This window comes from Pogona vitticeps, chromosome 9 (assembly GCF_051106095.1).
Source record: "Pogona vitticeps strain Pit_001003342236 chromosome 9, PviZW2.1, whole genome shotgun sequence".
Classification (NCBI taxonomy): domain Eukaryota; kingdom Metazoa; phylum Chordata; class Lepidosauria; order Squamata; family Agamidae; genus Pogona; species Pogona vitticeps.
The window spans coordinates 20,039,966-20,062,486 of record NC_135791.1 but is presented as its reverse complement, the minus strand read 5'-3'; the positions used below and the strand labels follow the sequence as shown (position 1 = coordinate 20,062,486).

The 22,521-nt window shown below is 43.1% G+C and overlaps 2 protein-coding genes across 2 annotated transcripts in view; both read right to left on the bottom strand.

The window, feature by feature from the left end:
- Positions 1–1,250: 1,250 nt before the first annotated feature.
- LOC110086514 (protein NKG7) lies at positions 1,251–20,578 on the bottom strand. The gene is made up of 5 exons (XM_020807460.3): positions 14,899–20,578; positions 6,611–6,812; positions 5,083–5,229; positions 3,521–3,637; positions 1,251–2,153 (listed from the first exon to the last, which is right to left on the bottom strand). Exons 2-5 carry the CDS (start codon positions 6,774–6,776, stop codon positions 2,113–2,115), a joined length of 471 nt encoding a protein of 156 aa, XP_020663119.3. The 5' UTR covers positions 6,777–6,812; positions 14,899–20,578; the 3' UTR covers positions 1,251–2,112.
- The window catches only part of LOC140701964 (lens fiber membrane intrinsic protein-like), a 44,555-nt gene continuing 23,284 nt past the window's right edge, over positions 1,251–22,521 (bottom strand). The window contains exon 6 of the mRNA XM_072979615.2: positions 1,251–1,517. The gene's annotated coding sequence lies outside the window, so the exon portion shown is untranslated. The remainder of the gene's footprint in view (positions 1,518–22,521) is intronic.

Below are 22,521 nucleotides of genomic sequence, written 5' to 3'. Positions count from 1 at the left end.
TTGTAGGCAGTGCGTGGATGCAACAGTGACTGGTAATGTCGGAGCAATCTGAACCCATAAAAATGTCAGAAAAAATAAATAAGTGAATGTCTTACTCTCCAAAATAAAAACTGAATGTAATCAGTTATGCAAATAAAGATGAAGTTATTTGCTCAGCTAAGTGTGATGCACAAGATCATAGTACTGGTATTTAAATGTTGCCTAATTACTAAATAAAATGTGTTCCTTTCTAATGTTCAAAATATTGATTCCTGATCCTTGGGTTAGAAAATTGGGGGTCGTCTTATACATGGGGGAAATATGGTATTTCCCCATCACTGACCTAGAAGGACAGCCAGTCAGTCAATCTGGCAGTAGCTTTACTCAGACTGAATGTACCCTCAAAGTAAATTTATATGTGCTACAAATTGTGCATGTGCCCTCTTAAAGTGCTCACTAGAGACTGAGATCAAGATCATCCACATTCTTATATTTCTGATGTATTAGTGTGAAAACTAGAGATTTAAGGAATTTTGACTTGTGGTCCTGGAGGAGTGCTTTGCAGATACTCTGGACTGCCAGGAAGATGAATGAGTCCTAGATCAAATCAAGCCTGTACTATCTCTTGAAGCAAAAAAGTCGAAACTGAGGCTCTCCTACTTTGGGCACATCTTGAGAAGGCAGGGTTTTCCGCAAAAGACAATAATGCTGGTAAAGGTGGAAGACAACAAGAAAAGAGGATGACCAAATACAAGATGGACCGACTCGCTAAAGGAAGCCACAAACTTGAGTTTGTAAGACTTCTCATTCATAGACTCACCGTATGTTGGAGGAGACTTGACAGCACATAAAAAGAATATTAGAGTGGAAAGCTTTGCAGAGTCCCTTTTCTGGACCTCTGAGTGTACCAAGGAGTACCAGAGACATCGACATCATCTCTCACCCACAAAACACCCCTGTTAACATGGTTGCAATCACAATAATGGCTGCGGGCGAGTGGATTTGGATTTGCCCAGCAATGACGCCTGTTTCTGAAAAGTCCTTCTTGCAATCCAAGGTATGCAGGGCAGAGCCTCGTTCTGAGTAGGCAATTCAGAACCACCGGCTGTGCCAAGAAACGAAAACAAAGCAAGCACACTCTACGTGCTCCTGGTAGGAACATAGATTGTTGGAACAGATTTGCTACTAGGCATGAACAGATCTTTGGACTCTTTTTGGGGCTCCCAACTTGGCAACCCTCAGAGCTAATGAAGACGACGATGATAATGACATTTTTTTCATGTTTTATTTTTTATTTATAATACATTTATCCTGCCTTTCTTCTTAGAAAAAGGACTCAAGGCGGCTGACATAATTAAAAGCGCAATATGAAAAGCTAAACACAGTAAATTATTCAGTACGAAAGAACAATCAGTAACATGATATTAAAAATGTTAGATAAAACCATTATGAAAAGGATCAAGGTGATCAGCTGTCATGATGGACCCTGCACTTAAAATAATGGCTCTCAAGCAGCTGTTCTGGTACAGCGCAAAGACCTTTGCTCTGATACAACAGAAAATGGGTGGATGGTGGCTTTTGAGGAGTTTCTTAGCATGCACACTTGGTTAAGAAGAAGACCAAGAAAAAGGGAGCAAAGAAATAATGTCATTTACCAGGGAGCAGTTTGATTCTCAGAAGAACTCACTCAAGGGGAAAATGGGGGAAGAAAAGAGAAGAGTAGCTTCATTGACTGAACAACAGGTCTGTCTGGGACCAGAAGCAGGCTGGTGAGCCCAAAGGTGCAGGAGGAGGGAATCCATTCCTGGTTTTACTAAAAACTTTAAAGGAGCTTTCCAAGGTGCTGAACCAATTGCAGGGAGTGTATCCACCACACCGTTCCTGTACACATGTACAGGGTCAAGAAGAAGAAAAAAGGAAAACCAGGAGCAGATTCACTTCTGTAAAATTGTGGCTATCAACCTCTGTGGTTCCAAATTCTAAATTGCTGCCTTCGTAATCAGGAGCCTCTTGGAGATACAGTCTCTTCCAAATAGAGTTCAGTTCTACTGTGGCTTCTCTCCATGCGTCCACCGTTCCAATAGAAGAGCTTGGGGTGTCATCTCAAAAGGCCTCAGCACCTTTCCATTACAATCATTCTGGCGATAGAGTTCGTGATAGGTAAGCCAGCACACCTTTCAGGAGAGAAAAAGGATCCATTAGGCCAGTAATCTTTATTACTCTATGACGATAACTTCCTCAATGTCCAGGACATGTGACTGCAGAACCACATGGCTGGTGCGTTTAAAACAGTGGTTCCCAACCTTGAATCTCCAGATGTTCTTGGATTAAAACTCTCCAAAATCTTAGCCTTAATGTTCCTTCATTGGCTCCCTGCCAATTTCTATGGTCAATTCAAGGTGCTATTAATGACTGATAAAGCTCTCAATAGTTTGAGACCTTGACCCTTGTTGGAATATCTCTCCTAGAAATCAGCTACCTATGTCACCGGCTTCTCTTAATCCATGTTGCTAAAAGCAGCCACACCGAGGGAGGTCCAAAAGGTGATGACAGGAAATTGGTGAAAATGGAATTATTCAAAGCTGCCTTTGGCAACTGAATCTTTGGGATACTCTAATTTTTTTCCCTCTGTCCTTTTTGTATGAATTTTAGATTTTATAGTTGTGGGTTGTCATTTTGTTTGAACATACATTGCTATGCGAGGTCTTATGGGGCTTAAGATTTAACCTGTAAACTGACCAGAGTAGTGCTTACCCTAAGGGGCAGTATGAAAATCAAATAAATCAAATAAATAATTTTAAAAATAGACAGAAACCAACCAAGAATTATGTCTGCCTGCCTGCCTGCCTGCTTGCCTGCCTGCCTGCCTGCCTGCCTGCCTACCTGCCTACCTGCCTACCTGCCTACCTACCTACCTACTTACCTACCTACCTACCTACCTAACTATATACATACCTACATACCTACATACCTACATACCTACATACCTACATACATACCTACATACCTACATACCTACATACATACCTACCTACATACCTACATACCTACATACCTACATACCTACATACCTACATACCTACATACCTACATACCTACCTACCTACATACATACATACATACATACATACATACATACATACATACATACATACATACATACATACATACATACATACATACATACAGCAATATTTTAAATAGTGCACCTAGCAATTACTGCATTTTTCCATGTATAAGATGCCCCCATGAATAAGATGCCCCCCACTTTTCTAACCCAAAAGTAAGAAATCTAAGTGGGACTTAGCAAGTGTAGGGGGAAAGGGATCAAAGCGCTGCAGGATCACTTTGATCCTGCTTTCCCTTCCACTTGTTTTTGTTCTGTTCTCAGCTTACTTCTGTGTATAAGACGACCCTCAATTTTTATTCTACAGATTTTAGACAAAAGTATAGTCTTATACACTGAGAAATACGGTAAATGTGAATGCCAAATGTTTAAATAAAGGGTACAATTCAGCATCCTGCTTCTGCACATATATACCTGTTATTAGGAAGAGAGGAAATGAGGCCCATCCCAAGCCAAAAGACCATCCATAAAAACCACGTGAACCAGATGATAATCCTGTGAAGACGGACATGGCGATCATGGCACAAATAGCTAGGAAATAAAAAGAATTCGTAAATAGATGTACTCTCTGTTTGAACATTCCCATCCTTCCCTACCGCAACATTTGGCTAGAATAACTGAGATTAAAAACGAGATGAAAACCAAACTGAACAATAAAACATCAGGGAATAAAGCAGTCCAAATTCAGAAGTGGCACCGGTTTGCATGTTAAACATATTTAAAGGTTGTTTTCAGAGGGGAAACAGGTGGAGTTGAGAAAGATTTAGTGACTTGTGAGACAGCGTTGCATACAGTGGTGCCTCGCTTACCAATCGCTCCGTTGAGCAACGAAATCACTTTGCGACGCTGTTTTTGTGATCGCAAAAGCGATCACTTTCCGATGTTTCCTATGGGGGAATTTCACTTTGCGATTATCGCGCAGAAGCGACCATCGCAAAGCCCCCGTTTTCGGCCAGCTGATCAGCGGTTCCAAAATGGCCGCCGGGTAAACAAAATGGCCACTCGCTGTGTTGCCTCATTTTAGAGGGACCCAAAATGGCCACCGCAATGGAGGATCTTCACATAAGGTCAGTTTTCAAGCCCATAGGAACGCATTAAACACATTTTAATGCGTTTCTATGGGCTTTTTTATTTCCCTTAGCGACAAAATCCCTTAGTGACATTTTCCCTGGAATGGATTAACGTCGCTAAGCGAGGCACCACTGTAGTTGCTTTTCACACATGCAGTAATCTATGATGACCTATGTTTGGTGTTCGGTTCTTCCAAAGTCTGCTTTTGTAAACATTCCTACAAATAAGACAGAAAACAGAAAACAAGGCAAGAGCAAAAAAATGAGGGAAGGGTTTTTTTGTTTTTGTTTTTAAAGACCAACTGGACACAGTAACACAATTGAAGGAGGCGGCAGAGGAGCAATGTTTTACTGTGTAACGTGTACTGTTTTTCCTCCTATGTCTGAAGAAAGGGATTTGTCCACAAAAGCTCACATTAAAATAAAATAGTTTGTTCTCAAAGAGTCACAAAGGTTTGGTCTTTTATATCACTGGTTCTTAACCTTGGGTTACTCAGGAGTTTTGGACTGCAACTCCCAGAAGCCTTCACCACCAAATGTGCTGGCAGGGGTTTCTGGGAGTTGCAGTTCAAAAACATCCGAGTAACAAAGGTTAAGAACCACTGTTTTATATTATTTTGCTTTCCTTTGGGTTGTGCCTGATATGCCCCTGCAGACTGACATGGCTGCCTCTTCTAAAACTAGATTTCTATTGGGGGCATGATATGGAAGCAGAAAGACGCCTCCCCGGCTCCCATGCGGTATGGTCTTTTATATGACGGCCTCTGCAGCCGCTCTAGAGGCCAAAGTGCAGAGTGCTCCAGCACAGAGTTTGCCAGTTTCGAAACACTGATTGTGGCATGGCGTTACTGGAACCGAGGAGGTGAAAGCGACTGTGAAACCGGAAGACACATCTCTCCATTATACCTGCAACAATACTGACGTCAGCTGAAGTCTTGATCAGGGACATGGAGCCGACTTGAGATTTAAAGAATGTGGCACATAGACCAAAGAAAGAGACAGCGCCAGCGATCATCCCTAGCAGCATAAATGCTCGAGTGGCGTGGTCCCCAGCTGCGGAGATACCAAGAAAGGGAGGGGGAGAGAAAGGAAAAAGAGGGTTAAATACATGAGTGGCGTTAGACAGGAACTTTCCGTACATCCCAAGCCTGCATCCTAGACCAAATGCTAGCATTTTCCCGCAAGTATTCAGAAGCAACTTCCATGTTCAACATAATCCAAAAGGAGGCTGGACAACTTGGATTGTCTATCTTCGTCCCAAAGCATCCGAAGTCAAGATAGACCCAACAGCATCCAGTCTCAAGGAGGAAGTTGGCCCAAGAATTACTGGAGGGACCCATTGTGGAGGCGGTGGTGGCTGGGCTTCTCCACTCCCCAGCTAATCTCAAAATGGCGACAAGCGCACCCTGATTGGTCAGCATGGGCAGTGGGTGGGGCCAGCAGCTAGAGGTGGACCTGAAGGGATGGAGATGCAAACATAGCCTTAACCCTCGGTGACAAGGAGACACTGAGTGGTCTATTGCCTACAGGTCTCCACTTGATAAGTGGAGCCGCCCTGAGTAGACATTGTCTAGAAGGGTGGGATAAAAATCTAATAAATAAAATAAAATAAAATCGATGCCATTCCTGTTTTATCACCCAGCAGGAACTGGGAAGATATGGGATACATCAGGGGCCATTTGTGTCCCCTGATTGGACTGGATCCAACTGCAGTGCTCAAGCCAGGGGAACAGCATGTTGTTATCCATAAAGCTGTGGCCTTTTTTATTCCAGTTGTGTGTCAATATGTCTTGTTTGGTGGGGGGGGAGTGGGCCTACTGGTGATAGGCCCACAGGGAAAAAGAGGTTGAGAAGTTATTTCACCTCCAGAGCTAGTCTAGAAGCCAGCCTTTTTCACTCAAGAAGACTTGGAGGAGTCATCTGAAATGTTGCTAGTGTTTGTTTGCCAGTGTTTGCTAGTCTCCTGTGATTGCAGGAGAAGAGCCTGCACCAGACCTTGCTACAAGCAGTCCGAAATGCGAGCTATTTCCCCACCTGATTGCATGCTCAGTTCCAATGCATTGATAGGTGGGATCTACCACCTGTACCTTAGCGCAGTGGTCCCCAACCTTGGGCCTCCAGATGTTCTTGGACTTCAACTCCCAGAAATCCTGGCCAGCAGAGGTGGTGGTGAAGGCTTCTGGGAGTTGTAGGCCAAGAACATCTGGAGGCCCAAGGTTGGGGACCACTGCCTTAGCAGATACTTTGATGCTTTGAAGCCTCCCTTGAAGGTAAAAGTTTAAAACTGTGTGCAACAGGAATAGTTATTCCCCATCACAGTTGACTCTTCATGGACGGAAGAACCATAAACTGCCCTACAAGTCTTGCAGATCTAAGTCGTGAAGCTGTTGTCAAAATGGCTATTTTTCCACTGCAAAAATGCATATAATCTTACCTGCCACGTCCATTCCAAATGGATTGCACACACTTGAGACGCAAAAGTTCCACAGACCCGCATGCACAGTGCCATTTACCACCCAGTAGTCTGAGCCAAGGGAAATGAGGAGCAGGAGGAGGCTGACAAAAGAGCAGATCGCTGAGCAGATCTGCAGGACATTCATGGCGGGATCTGACCAGACAGCGCCACGGGAACAATCCTAGAAAACAGAAACATTACTGTATTATCAATTGTCAATACAAGGAATGTGCAGCCCTCCACCATGCCAGTTCCTAACCAGCTGTGGCCAAGGAGGAGTAGAAAGGCCATATTCACATTGCATACATGGGCAGTTTACAACTGATTGTGTAGATTCAAGCCGATTTATGTCACCAAGCTATGGGCCTCTGCTATGATCTCTGCCTCCGTCCACTGAGCATCTCAGTGTCAATTCCCTGACCATTCCTTGGCCCCCAACCCTCTGTCATAAATGATATCCTGCACAGAAGAGATGGCAGTGACACTAAGAGGATCTAAATTAGAGGTCTTTAGATTTGGGGTTTTCAATGACAGTTCATAGAAATCCACCAAAACTAAGCTGCCTGTGGAATTCTGGGAGATGTAGTCCAGAAACACAAATCTTCCCATCTCTGATCCCAATGGCAGTTGGTCTTGCAACCTTCAAGATAAGAGTCTTGACTTTAGTTGGCGTCTCAGCTGAATTACAACAGCCAGCCATTGCAATTGCTGCTGTGTGTGTCTTTGAGACTGTCTAGTGTTTTTCTGTGTGCAACTTGGCTTTGTTTTAGTAACCCTGGTTTGCTCCTGGATAGATCAAAACTCTTGCAGTGACACAGTCCAGGTTTACAAAGGACTCTTTGCTTTTCCTTTGTAAAGAAAATTGTGCAACCAGGTAGAAACCGCCAAAAAGTGAAGTTCCATAGTGAAATTGTTTTACATCAATTGTGGTTCCATTTTGGAACTGATTTTAAACTGGTGCTCCTGGGCTCAGCCTCTGGCCAAGATAAATGTTTCGGTTCCGGGCATTTCCTTTCACCTCCACCACCACCCCATTTCTGCCCAGCCTGTTGGAAACTCCCCTGTCTTTGAGATTTTCATGGCATAGCACTCGTCCTTGTTTTTGGATTTTGCACAACCTCTCTCTCTCTCTCTCTGTGAGTGTGTGCGTGCGTGTGTTCTCTATTGCTCCAGGATGAACACCTCCTTTTTAGATGGCTTTTAAAAGGCAAAAACATATTTACTTTATTCTGCCTTGTGTAAACTACACATGCCTGCTGATGTGGCAGAAACAAGGGTGGTCATAATTGTGTTGCTTGATTCTCAGTCATTTCCATAAAGAAAATTTCAGTACAAATATTTACTTTGCTCTGTTCTTTGGACTCCTCATTTCATGGAAAGGTAAGGGTGGGTAATAGCTTTTATTGGACTACTATAAAATCATACAAATCACAGGTTTTTGTGGCGCTCAGCCCATTTCATCAGGCTCAGCACAGCCCCTTAATGGATAGTGCAAAAAAACAAAAACAAAACCCAACCCATTTTAGTAAGGGTGTAAAATTTGATGGATCCAGTCCTCTTGAGGTTGCATTCTCAAGCATCATTGCAGCATGGCTTGTGATCTTTTACACCTCACTCTCAAGAACAAAGGGCCAACAATTATTCTGTTCAGTTGTTGTGGGTTCTGGGCCAAAGAGCCCAAAAAACCTACAACAACCATCAGATCCCAGCTGTGAATGCCTTTGAGAATACAATTACTGTAATTTTCCATGTATAAGACTATACTTTTGTCTAAAATATTTAGACTAAAAATTGAGGGCCATCTTATACATGGAAGTAAGCTGGGGAAAGAACAAAAATAAGTGAAGGGGAAAGCAGGGATCAAAGTGAACCTGCAGCGCTTTGATCCCTGCTTTCCCCTCCACTTGCTAAGCCCCACTTAGATTTCTTACTTTTGGGTTAGAAAAGTGGTGGGTGTCTTATACATGGGGGCGTCTGATACACAGAAAAATACGGTACTTTGTAATCGACTACACATATTTTATTGCTTTGAAATAACATGGAGTTTCATTTTGGCCATGAGAGTGGGTAAGACAAGGTGCTGTTGTCTTATTGTGTACACCAGTGGTCCCCAACCTTGGGCCTCCAGATGTTCTTGGACTTCAACTCCCAGAAGCCTTCACCACCACCTCTGCTGGTCAGGATTTCTGGGAGTTGAAGTCCAAGAACATCTGGAGACCCAAGGTTGGAGACCACTGGTGTACATCACCCGGAATAGCATTCTTAGCTAATCAACTAGTATAGCAATTTAAATTCTCTCTCTCTCTCTCTCTCTCTCTCTTTCTCTCTCTCTCTCTCTCTCTCTCTCTCTCTCTATCTATCTATCTATCTATCTATCTATCTATCTATCTATCCATCTATCTATCTATTTTTGTTTAATGTGAACATGGAAGAACAGTAATACTGCATGTTGACAAGTCTGTACTCATGTATCTGAATTACTGAAAGTTCACTTTCTTCCCTGTGGGATTTCTGTTCTTTTTTATATATACTTAAGGGGAATGAGTTCAGAGTTTGTTCCAGTATCATCTTTGCTGAATTAGAGGAAGCAGCTAAAAGGCGCACCTGCACTTAATTCTTTTATAGGGTTTCAGTGTTTTGTTTTTCTTCTGCTCATAATTGCAGAGAAGCAGCTGAAAGACGTGCTAAGGTGTGTTATTTTACGCTCACCCCTCATCTCAACATCTGCCATTTCTCTTCCTCTCCCACAACTATTTGGGCAGGTTTTTTTATTTGTTTGCTTTTGTCTTTGTTGCTTCCCTTTCTTTAGCCATCTCTCCCACTCCTGCCTTTTGCAACAACTTGCCTGAAGCAGGAATATAGGAAGCATGAAAGCCTGTGCACAATGTTATGCCACATCTTAGGGGTGCTATCACACAGCTTAAGGTGTGTGCCTGTTTGCATCAGAAACAGCCACTTTAATGGGAGCAATGTCCCTTGAAGTGAACCTTTCATGTGCCAGGGAATCACTCCAGTCTAGCCCCCACCCCACCTCCCAAAATAAAAGCCGTTAAGCCAAAAAGGATCCATCTTGGGCACGGATCAGGATCCCAATGAACTGGGAAACAGATCACATCAGACCAGTGTACACCTGGTGAAATTACAGTGGTGCCTCGCATAACGAATGCACCGTTTAACGACGAATCCGCATAGCGATCTGGTTTTTGCGATCGCTAATGTGATCGCATTGCGATGTTTAGATAGGGCAAACATCGCATTGCGCTGATCAGTAAGCGTTTCGCTTACCGATCTTCGCATTGCGATGTTTTTAGAACAGCTGATCGGCGGTTCCAAAATGGCCGCCAGGTAACCAAAATGGCCACCGCAAGCATTTTCACACCTTGCCCTCACTTACCGAGGCGGAGAAAATGGCGACACTATGGAGGATCTTCGCTCAACGGTGAGTTTTCGCCCCCCAGTAATGCATTAAATGGAGCTTAATGCATTCCTATGGGGTTTTCCTATCCGTATAGCGATGTTTCCGGATAGCGACGATTAATCCGGAATGAATTAACATCGCTATGCGGGGCACCACTGTACAATGTATTTTTCTGTGTGGTCAAACTCTTACTGTTTTATTAAGAACACATGGCTGATTATAAAGCTGGGGGATGGGGAAATAACCTTATTCAAGACCTTCAAGGAAAGTCTTCGCTGGTGTTTTGAAAAGCCAAACTTTCAGATGCTCAGGTCATCTAGTTATTGACTGTCATTCCTGCAGTTTTATCCTTCTTGCTAGAAACCCTTTATTTTATTAAGTCCCCTTAATTATAGGCCACCCTACGGTCTAATTGCCCTTATAAATTTAACGGAAGGATGAGATATGACTCTGCAAAAATTCACAAATAGACATGGGGGGTGAATATAAAAATGAATCGCAATATTCCATGAATATCACTGATATTAGTGGATTCATATTCTTGAGATCCAGAGGCCCTGACAAATACAAAGCAATGAATATAACTAGAAAGGAGGGTATTCATATTCGTATATGAATACGAATATCCCCACACAGGTGGCATTAATGAGGGTCCAGTCCCATGCGTCATTGACCTGCGTGGGCACGGATGGCATGATTCTACCAATGGCTCCACAGCGCACAATCTGCTTGCCACTACTAGCAGGCGGTGGAAGGACAAGCCTCGCTGCAAGGTCAAAGAGTAGCGAGCGGATCGCACACTGCGGAGCCATTGGTAGAATCGCATTGTCCACATCCGCAATGGATCAGTGAGTGGACCAGCCAGCCCGATGGGGCTGGACCCTCATTAACGCCACCTGTGCAGGGATATTCGTATACGAATATGAATACCCCCGTCTCTAAATATAACCCTTCTATATCCGTCCCTTCCTCTATCTCTCTCTGTTTATGCCCCCCAAAAGCAGAGAGTTTTCCTTTTGGGCAGCTTGCTAAAGCCTGCCCAAAGAGAACCCCCCCCATTTACAAAGATGGAGGGGATCACTTTGGTCAAGTTTCCCCAGTCTTTCTGTGCCCCCACAGCATAGACAAGGGAAGACTGACCAAAGAAATTCCCCCATTGTCTTTGCAAACAATGTGGGGGGGGGGTCGCTTCGGTCAGGCTTCCCTAATCTATGCCACGGGGGCATAGAAAGAGGAAGTCTGAACCACACAAGGTTCCCCCCCAACTGTCTTTGTAAAGACAGCAGAGATTGGGATTGCTTGGGTCCAACTTCCCTTGTCTTTCTATGCCCACCTGGGCACAGAAAGATGGGGGACGCCTGACCAAAGCGGTTCCTGTGGTCTAGCTTCTGTTTTGGAGGAAGCAGCGGTGGAGCGGAGGAGGAAGCTGGGCAAGGTAAGGAGGAAGCGATGGGAAGGAGGTAGGGGCAGGCTATGGGCTCAGGGGCTCAGCTTTTTTTATATAGCCCCAGGGGCTGTCTTAAAAAAAATAAAAGACCCAATGAACTAGTGAACTGATTCGTGGTTCGTCAGGCCACTAGGGGAAAATTCGTGGTTCGTGGGTCATCAAGGATGATGACCTACAAACCAAAGTGAAGTACCGTTTTGGCACTTCATCCCCATCTCTAGTTAGAAACTAAACCCTTAGATAGCTTATGAAAATATGGACTTTCTTTAATTGTGACAACCCTGCAGTTTTTGCTTTTGCAGTTGCACAAAGTCAGCAAACATACAACAGCAAATATTTGCTCTAACTGAATAACCCGTGGGAGTTCACTATCAAGTTTTGCCCTGTCTGCATTCTACAGGCAGGTGGAACTGATAAGATTCTGGCCATTATTGCTAACAGCCATTAGCAATATTTATGGGGCTTGGTTATAGGCTAGATCACAGGATAAGAGGGGCATTTGCTTCTGCTTTTCTTTTTCACTCTCCATTCTATGGCTTTTCTAAACACATTTGCCATTATTATTAATGTCATACAAAAAGAACTCAAAACTATTTAATTCGGGGCAAATATAAATTCATTAACTGACGGAATTTTTCTAAGCCTCGACATAATAGTTTGCACATAAAATCATGATGAAATGATAACAACAAAGTAAATATAAATTAATCCAGTTAAATCAACTCGAAACATCAACTACAGGAACAACGAATGGCAAATATTCAGAAATAATTTTTTTTTTAAATGAAAAATCGGAAGTTTCTAAAAATTATGAACTAGAAGATGTTATTACTAAGAGTTGTTAAAATTATATTTTATTCCAAGGAAACCTATTCAAGAGAGCAAATGTGGTGCCCCATTTCTGTTTCTTTCAGCGAGGGAAATTCCAAGCATTGAAACCTCAAGTTTCAGCTAGACAGAGTTTTCTATTTTCCTAGTTTCTTCCATATTTTAACAAAGACAGATAATCTTTGTAGGGCAACTCTGAGTTAGTAATCTCTCTGCAAAGCAACATGGTTCAGTTAAATGCCCACTTCTCTATATATAATATCGTCCATAACAGTGGTTCCCCAACCTTGGGCCTCCAGATGTTCTTGGACTTCAGCTCCCAGAAATCTTGGCCAACAGAGGTGGTGGTGAAGGATTTTGGAAGTTGTAGTCCAAGAACATATGGAGGCCCAAGGTTGGGGACCACTGGTCCATAAGACATTGTTGGCTAGTAATAATCATAATAATCATGTGCTGTCTGACTTACAGTGACCCTGTCCAGAGTTTTCCCAGTAAAGAATACTCAGAGGTGGTTGGCCATTCCCTTCATCTGGGGGAGCCCTGGGACTGTGCAGCTTGCCCAAGGCCACACAGGCTGGGTCTTCTCCCTGAAGGCACAGTGGGGAATCAAACTCCCAACCTCTCAATCCATAGACAAATACCTACACTTCTGAGCTATTTAGACCGCATTGTTGGCTAAAGCCAATATCATTACCAACATAGCTTCTGAAATCAGTAGGCATTACTTAAGTGGATGCCCACGTATTCCAATTGATCTGCTCTAGCGGGCAACTAATACTGAGTTAGCCCCATTAAGCTCCTTCCTGTTCTTGCTTTTCTTCTTGGTTATGATTTCTGCATATGTTTCTGAATGCCACGTCTTAAACTTCAAATAGGTTTCTTTTCCATCTCATTCATTGTATACTAAAACGGTAAGCATGGTTAATTGGAAGAGATTAAACAAAAAAAGCTAGTAACTCATTCACAGGTATTAGATCCACACTTCTGCTTACAGTAGACCCATTGAGACCACTAGGACTTAAATTTCCTATGACAAATTTAAGTCCCAATGAGAAACTTATTTATGACCATTTTAAGTCTCAGTGGGAGCTTTGCTTTGTCCAATTTAAATCATATTCATTTTTCTAAGAATGTCTCTATTTAGTCCCAGGGCAATATGGATGATTTATATGCTCTTCTTTGTTTTCTCCTTTTCAGTTCAACATACTTACTTTGCTAACATTTACTTAGGGTGCGGTTATACTATCCAAATAAATTGGATAATAGCCTGGAGTTTCTGAAGTCAGTTAAAAGTCACGTGGTAGTCACATAATTTTTTTGGTTAGTGTGTCCTCTTTGGACAACTTTTAATCCATTTTAAGCTGTGCTGTATATCAGTCAGTGTGGCTACACACACTTTTACAATCATTGCATTTGAGGCTTTGTCCTGAACCCTCCTGCCCTTCCCACTGGCATGTGTGGAGTTTGTCAAGTATGGATGCCTACATCATGGGTTTGAGGCTGGAGGGAAACTTTGCAGCCTACTCTGGTATTTTTCCCATCTGTAATACTGAACTAGAGCTATCCCAGTTTGAAAGAAATAAAAAATATTTAAAATAATACTGCTGGTGGAAGCAGCAGAGAGTGGCTGTGAGAGGCGGCCACCATGGAGGTGGGTGAGTGCAGGATTAAGCCTTAAATGCAATACGTTTGTGGCACCTGCCTGCCCTTGTTCAGGCTGTCTCTCACAACCACTTGCCATGGCCACCACCCGTGTTATTTTTAATATTTTCTTTCATTTTTCTCTTGTTCCTTTCAAACTGGAATAGCACTAGTTCAGCATTAAATAGGTAAAGGTTCCCCTTGACAATTTTTTGTCCAGTCGTGTCCGACTCTAGGGGGCGGCGCTCATCCCACTCTTCAAGCCATAGAGCCAGCGTTTGTCCGAAGACAATCTTCCATGGTCACATGGCCAGTGTGATTTAGACACGGAACGCTGTTTACCTTCCCACCGAGGTGGTCCCTATTTATCTACTTGCATTTGCATGCTTTCGAACCACTATGTTGGCAGGAGCTGGGACAAGCAACGGGCGCTCACTCCGACACGTGGATTCGAACTTACAACTGCAGGTCTTCTGACCCTGCAGCACAGGCTTCTGCGGTTTAGCTCACAGCGCCACCACGTCCTTGCAGTTCAGCATTACAGATAGAAAATAAATAAATCAAATTGGACTGCAAGGTTTCCTGCAGCTTGGGAACTGTGATCCTGACATCCCTTTCTTAACAACCCCCACAAAAACAATTTATTCCCCACACAGGCAAACACAGATGTCAAAACGATTCAGAATAAATCACATCCACAATTGGGTTAAAATACACAGCCCCCTCTGGGCTGTTTAATTACCTTCCTTTCCAACCAAAAAAACCCACACTTCCCAGCCAAAAAAAGAGAGAGGGTGTTCAATTGTCCAACTGCGTAAGGAAAAATAGAGTTGCATAAGCTTTTTAGTCAAACACATTGAATAAATTTGAGGTAAACAACCTGAATTAAGCCATCTGTCAAAGATGTTTCAAGAAATTGGCCTCTGAACTTACAGTTACAGTCCCTTCTCTTCTTTGACGGATATCTCCAACTATGGCAGCACCTGGTGGTTCAGAAAATGTCAGCGCCTCAAAGAATAAGAAGAAGAGAGAAAAGCAAGGAGAAAGACCATCTAACGGGTTAGCACCCCTTCCTATATAGTCCACTGAGGTTGACTCCACCTTCTCTAGACCTGCTAGGGAGGAGCACACTATTTTCTACATACTTCCAGGAAACTGGTATCGAGAACGACTTTGATATGTGTGGCAATACTAGGGTGGGAAATGACTCAAGTCAGATTAATGAAAGCCAAGTTTATTTACTTAAACCTGTCACTTCTTTAAAAACACCATGGTCAAATGCAGGAGGTGGCTGGCAGCTGTCTTGGATCTTCTATTGGGGAGAGACTTACTAACTCATGAGTTGCAATTAAGCTAACATCCTCCCTCTTCCTCCTGATTCAGGTGTTGAGGGATTCCTACCTGGATCACTCCTTCCTTTGAGGCTTCCAGTTCTACGTGGTTGAGATAGATTGTTCTCAAAGAGCCACCACACCTCACCCTCTGGATCCTGCCATCTTGGCTGTCAAATGTCAGGCGTTCCCCAAGAATGTTCCTACGTGCTTATTACATTATTGGTCTATTGAGTTGATTTCTCTTCTGCCTTTTGGGGTGAAGGCTCCCTACCAAAGTTCATGAAGCAAGGAGTTAAAATAATATACTCTAATATCCAGTTCATTAAAATGACATAAAACATTTTATAAAGAGCCATAGTAGTAATAATCAGAGCAAACAACGATTAGGCTTAAATTTTTCTGAGTACTCTGTATCTATAAAATGTTGCAGAATTTTGAATTTTTGATAAAATTCTCTCTTTTTTGCTACACAATAGAAGTACAGAGATCCACAGAGAAGAACAGTGTCAAGTTCCCCAGCATCCACCCTTCCTTTCTTATTAGCTGGCACTTCAAGTCTTAATAACTTACTCTGAGACATTTCTATGAAAAATAATTAATGTGTCTTTACTTATACGTAGTTCATTGAAATGACGGACTTCTTTATACTGCTTTCTTTACTGCACATATACTAGGAACCTTTGTATCTGCTAGTAATTGCCCAAAAGTAACCATTTACTGCCTACAAATGAGCAGAACTGTTCTCTTCAGACTTGACACTGAAACCACGACGAACACACCAATGGAGGTGGAACGGTCTGGTTTTCAGCTATAGGGCTGTCGTCTAACAACTTGCCCAGTGCAGGATATCTGGGGGTAGAACATCCTCAGGCGATGGACAACCTTTCACAAAGGACCACCCATCAGCTTGCTATAACTCCAGGCAACTGGTTCATTGTTAAACCAAGAAGCTGGGACCTCACGGCTGCCTGAGCAGATGGGCCACTGCTCACCTAACTCTAGATGCTCCTCATCCGTGTGGATGTGGAATCGTGCAGCGAGAATGGTGGCATAGACAGGGTGTGGCCAATGGGGGGCAGTGCTTCTTGTTCTGTTTCAGGCGGTAGTAAGACTTTGGCCTGTCTTGGCCTAAGGATTCACCTACAGAGTTTTTGGTTGGTTGGTTGGTTTCATCTACTCTGTGGCTTCTGTAACTTCCCTTCTTTAGTGTCTAAAACATCTGTCTTCGGCATTTGTTCCCTGCCTTTCTAACAGGGCCTACATATCCACATTCAGCAGGTAAACCCTACATTCAAGATGGCTAACCATCAACACGCATAATGTGATGATGCTGTGGTAAGTGCAACAATGAAAGTCGCATCAGCATATTGGTGCTAGTTAATCAGTCATCATTGGCGTCGTTATCATCACACACTTGTCTTGTGACCTGGTGCAAGATAAAGTGGTGGCTTGTTTAGCAGCAGCAGTTTAGTCACTGTGATGAACGCCGTTGGACCTGGCTTGGGACAAATGACTAACACAACAATGGCCAGTATTAAATGACACACAATCGAATCACTTTGCACGACAAAATTGACTTTATGGAAATTATGAAGAAGAAGCTTTTTTTAAACTCACTTTTTACTTTTTTTAACTTAGTCTTACAAGGCAAGACAAGGATTGGGCTTCATTTCCATCTGGTTTTTTTTTTCGGATATAAAAGCTGAGTTCAACCCAGATTCCGACGGCACATTGCACTGGCTGATCAAGAGAAGGAAAAGAACATGTCCATGAACACACCCACTCCCACATGCTCCCTTACAAGACTCCGTCTTGCTAGCCAGCTGCAAACAGAATGTTTATTGGTTTGATTCTAGTTAAACCTCAATCCAGCCACAAAGGTCTTTACAGGTGAGCCATATCTCCCAGTGACAAAAACCAGCAACACTCCCCGAATTAAGTCTGTGCTAACCTACTAAGAGAACAATCATAGAATAATGGAGTTGGAAGGGACCTATAAGGCCATCAAGTCCAACAGGAATCCAAATCAAAGCAGGTGGTTCTCCAATTTTCTCTTCTATGCTTACAGCATTGGAACATTGACCATCTCCCAAGGATGGTGTTAGTTCAATAAAATTTACGGAATCATTCTAGAAAGCTGTATATTGCAATATATTCGAGGGCTGTTGCAGGCAGCTTAACACAGCCTAGAGATTTTGCACTGTTGCCTCCCATAAGGTCTGTGTCTGTGCTATCTGGGGGATCATGGGATTTGTAGTCTCCCCCACCCAAAAAAAGTTAAATTCTCCACTCTCTGCCCACCACTGCCTTCCAAACTGTGCTCATCATTCTGGCTATTTCTATAGCATTAGAAGCAGAGAACTGGGTGAAAACATTCCAACGTCCCTGTCTCGACATACAGATCAGCGTACTGACCAGAGATGCACTCAGGATTGGAAAGGTGGAAGTGACTATGGCACCGTTTAGAGGCTCAGTCCCTTGCCAGGTTGTGTGTTAGCACCTTTGACAACTAGTTGTGCAACAAGCCACACAAGCAAGCAGCCAGCCTGTAGCCCCTTCCACCTCTGCTGCTACAACACAAATGGAAAATAACATTGACAAAGTACAGTGGTGCCTCGCTTAACAACTTTAATTTGTTCCAGCAAAATCGCTGTAGAGCGAAAACGTCGTAAAGCGGAAATAAAAAACCCATTGAAATGCATTAAAACCTGGTTAATGCGTTCCAATGGGCTAAAAACTCACTGTCCAGCTAAGATCCTCCATACGGCGGCCATTTTCGGTGCCTGCATAGCGAGGAATCTGTCCCTAAGCGCAGCGGGGAGCCATTTTGAGCACCGGGTGGCCATTTTGAAAACCTGACGATCAGCTGTTTTGATCGTCGTAATGCGAAGAATCAGTTCCCGAAGCAGGGAACTGATCTTCGCAAAGTGAAAAAAAACATTTAAAACATCGTTTGCGATCATCATGAAGCGGATTCGTCGTAATGCGGGGCACAACTGTATACTTAAAGGAACCAACTAAAAGCCAAGTGCATTGTTTAAGAGGAAGGTAAAGTAGTTTTATTGCTCGACCTGTGGTTTCCACCTATAAATGGACATTGCTTCACAGGCAGTTACAGCAATGTAAAAAAAATTGCTTTTAATTCTTCTTCATTTCTCTCAATCCCGAACCCTATTTCTCTCTCGTCTTATTTTTCATCACGTTGTAAAACTTTGCTCTCTCCTACCTCTTCCCACAATGAGTTTCCTACACACCTTTTCCTGCTAACCTGCACAATTCCTCCCCAAGCACACACCATCGAGGGAAGATATAGTCCATATCTTTGTTTTTCAGTTGGTCACCTTTGGGTTGCTCACGTTTTAAAATATGCACCGTGCTTTGTTCAACATTTATTTCTCTGAAATGACGTGCAAATTCCTAAGGAAATTTCGGAAGCAAATTTAACTCATTCCTTGTTCTTCAGGTAAAAGCACACTGGAATGAGCCTTCAGGACAGTCTCCACCCACGCAATGGCACATTTGCGACCTTTGTAATGCATTAGCAAACCCCTTGAGCAATAACTGAACAAGGCCGTTTAAAAAATACGGTGTGACTTCTTCCTCTCCCCACCCAGCTTTGTTCCCCATTCATTTTTCTCCTCGCTTCCCCCTCTATAACTCTGTAACTGAAAGAACTAGTCAGCAGAGATAGATAAACTTTATTGCGGTCAATGACCAATATTCAAATAAACCATAAATACATAAAATATGTTCTTCCAAAGCTACGCCCCAAAATATAAAAATAAAATAACTGGAAATTCCCCTAGCAGCATAATTAGTACTGCATGTATCCACTTCTTAGAATGCTGCTGCTCTTACCTATGTCAAATTATAAATGTATGTAAAACGCTTCCTTTGTGAAATTGAGTACGGCTGTGCAAAATTTTGCCACATTAAAGAGCATACTTCTATTCCACCTTGAAAGCAATAAAAATGTGAGATGTGCCTCAGAATGACCTGGAAATAACCTTAAAACGAGGTTCAGTAACAGTTTTCAAATCTCAAGAAAACAGGGCAAAAGTCATTATTTGTATGATAGGTGGTAGAACGGGTAGGTGGGGCTAGGTGAGGCTCGTCAGCCTTGGAAGGCAGCCCATCTAGGAGAAGAAAAACCCTGATTTCAAACCTCCACTGCCTTGTGGCTATATCCACTGATGGAAGAGGCTTCAAGAGTAAACCTCGAGGCAAAATCCGGAGCTGGAGTCCCAGAGGCAGTTCGTGTTGTTCTGTCAACTCCTGTGACGTCGCTGAAACCAGTTGTATTGGCTCTTGCCTTTCCATTGGACTATTTCAGTGATGTGGAGAGGGGGGATTTGCTGGTTGGGTAACAGCTTATCCTCCATATTATTTTACCCAGGCTTGATGCCCTGGAGAGGACACTCCAGCTTCGCGTACAGCGTCAAAACACTAGACGCTGTTCCAAGTCCTCCATACAGAGCATGCTACCATAGTCTCTCGAGACTGAAGGATGCCTATGATGTATGAGCAGAATGAGCTCTTTTTAAACTTCGCCTCCCAGACAGCTGATGGCAGAGGACTGATCCAGGCAAGAGTGAAAACTCTACAGTGCTTTTGCATTGAAAGTAAAGAAAAATCATCAGCTGGTTTAAAAGGCAGCAATGCTCTCCCCATCAGAATATTGTTTGAGGCTGGGCCTACGTTGTGTTGGCTCTTGAACCCTGCAATATTTTTAGGGCCAGTCCAGCTGCAATCAGATACCACGCAGAGAAGGCATTCCATAGAGAAGCCTTACCCTCTGTGTTTTTTGCACATAAGAGTACTAGTTCTCCTCTATTTGGCATTGGTTACGCCTCACCTTGACTTCAAGAGGGATGCCAACAAACCTGAACAAACTCAGAGGAGGGCAATAAGGATGATATAAGGATGATCACGGGCTGGAAACTAAGCCCTGATTTGAGGAAAGAATGAAAAAACTAGCCATGTCTAGTCGTGAGAAAAAGAAGGCTAAGGAGAGATATGATAGCACTTTTCAGATGCTTGAAAAGTAGCCATATAGAGGAGAGGCAAAATCTGTTCTCAATTATCCCAGAGTGCAGGACATGTACCGTATTTTTGTGTGTATAAGACGCCCCCACTTTTCTATACAAAAATTAAGAAATCTAAATAGGGCTTAGCAAGTATAGGGGGAGAAGGGATCAAAGCACTGCAGGATCACTTTGATCCCTGCTTTCTCCCTTCGTGCTAATTTTGATCCCTTTCCCCCTTATACAACCATGGGATTGCTTTGATTCTTCCCCCGTCCTTTCGTTAAGCTTAGCAAGCAGAGGGGAAAGCAGGGATCAAAGCGATCCTGCAGTGCTTTGATCCCTGCTTTCCTTTTGCTATACGGATGTGGTGGCGCTGTGGGCTAAACCACAGAAGCCTGTGCTGCAGGGTCAGAAGACCAAGCAGTCGTAAGATCGAATCCACGCGACGGAGTGAGCGCCTGTCGCTTGTCCCAGCTCCCGCCAACCTCGCAGTTCAAAAGCATGCAAATGCAAGTAGATAAATAGCGACCACTTCGGTGGGAAGGTAACAGCATTCCGTGTCTAAGTCGCACTGGACATGTGACCACGGAAGATTGTCTTCGGACAAAACGCTGGCTCTATGGCCTGGAAAATGGGGATGAGCACCATCCCCTAGAGTCGAACACGACTGGACAAAAATTGTCAAGGGGAACCTTTACCTTTCCTTTTGCTAAGGATTAGCATGTGGAGGGGAAAGCAGGGATCAAAGCCCTGCAGGAACAATTTGATCCCTGCTTTCCCCTCCGCTTGTTTTTTTACTATCTGCACCTTACTTCCATGTATAACATGACCCTCAATTTTTAGTCTAAAAATTCTAGACAAAAGTATAGTCTTATACACAAAAATACGGTAATATTGGACTCAAGCTACAGGAAGTCAAATATAGGCTGAACATGAGGAAAAACGTTTTAACTGTTGGAGCAGTACTACAATGGAACCAATTTCCTTGGGAGGTGGGTAAGCGCTTCAACACTGGAGGCATCCAAGAGAAAATTGGAAAACTCTGTCAAATCAGCTTTGATCTGAATTCCTGAATTGATCAGAGCACTGGGCTTGATGATCTTATAGGTCCCTTCCAACTCAATTATTCTGTGAGTTCATTAACTGTGTTGCTGCTGACAGACTGGCCGAAAATCTAGGATTTGATTTTGGTTCTTCAAGGTTAGTTTTCTTGAGAATGGCTTACAGAGTTCTGTGATGCAACAATTCTCCACCTTGAGTTACCCAAGTGTCCTTGGACTGCAATTCCCAAGAGCCTTGACCACTAGCTGTGCTCTCTGGCATTCTGGGAGTTGCAGTCCAAGAACACTTGGGTTACCCAAGGTTGGGAACCCCTGGCTTAAATTAATAACCGGTGAAATAGGCAAATTACTCATAGAACAACTAAAAAGTTCATCTGTTTCCCCTTGTTTCACTGCATTGGCATGAGACTGACTTGATCTGGATCTCTGTCATTTACTTCCCATTAATATATGAATTCAGACTATGAGGCTTCCACACAAAAATGGCCAACCTGTTTCGTCTTATCAGGTTGTGGCTTCCCACTACCTTGAGTCCTCTCCCACAGATGCTGTCTTCCTCTCTCAGGAGAACAAATAAAGTTTTGCTTATTATTTTTCTTCTTCCATCGTGCAGTTTGTTATTGTGGCTAATTTGGAATTCAGGCTAGAGCATAAAATCATACAAAGCAAAGGTCTCTGGATGGTCTTCTCCACAATCCTCTTCCTTTTAAAAAGCATTAACTAGAAAAACATTTACTTTAAAAAGGTATTTCACTAGAACCACTCTACACCAAGAAAACTACAAAATTAAAAACTAGATAAAACCAAGAAGCCGCAAGAGGGGAAACACCACAGCCACACCTTACGAGAGTTGGAACCAGAAACCCATCTAATAGAACCTTTCACTTTCAATTCTTGTCCATTCCTCTAACTCCCAGATCCAATTTCTCTTTCAGGTTCTTTCTCATCACATTACAATACTATGTGTTTTCCGCCTACGCCCACAATGAACTTTCTAGGCACCATTTTCTTCTTCATATGTGCATCGATTTACATTTTTTAGCTAACTTATATAATTCCTCCCCAAGACGAAACAAGTGAGTGAAGAGTGCTGAGGCATTCTTTTTCAATTGCACACCTTTTGGTTGCTCACAT

What these genes read in the sequence shown, in the direction of transcription:
- LOC110086514 (XM_020807460.3), bottom strand. Translation starts at nt 6,776, where the DNA reads ATGAATGTCCTGCAGATCTGCTCAGCGATCTGCTCTTTTGTCAGCCTC. An exon ending in ATTTGGAATGGACGTGGCAG is followed by an intron (nt 5,230 to 6,610) that starts GTAAGATTATAT and finishes GTATCTCCGCAG; the next exon opens with CTGGGGACCACGCCACTCGA. An exon ending in TCCTCTCTTCCTAATAACAG is followed by an intron (nt 2,154 to 3,520) that starts GTATATATGTGC and finishes CTCTCCTGAAAG; the next exon opens with GTGTGCTGGCTTACCTATCA.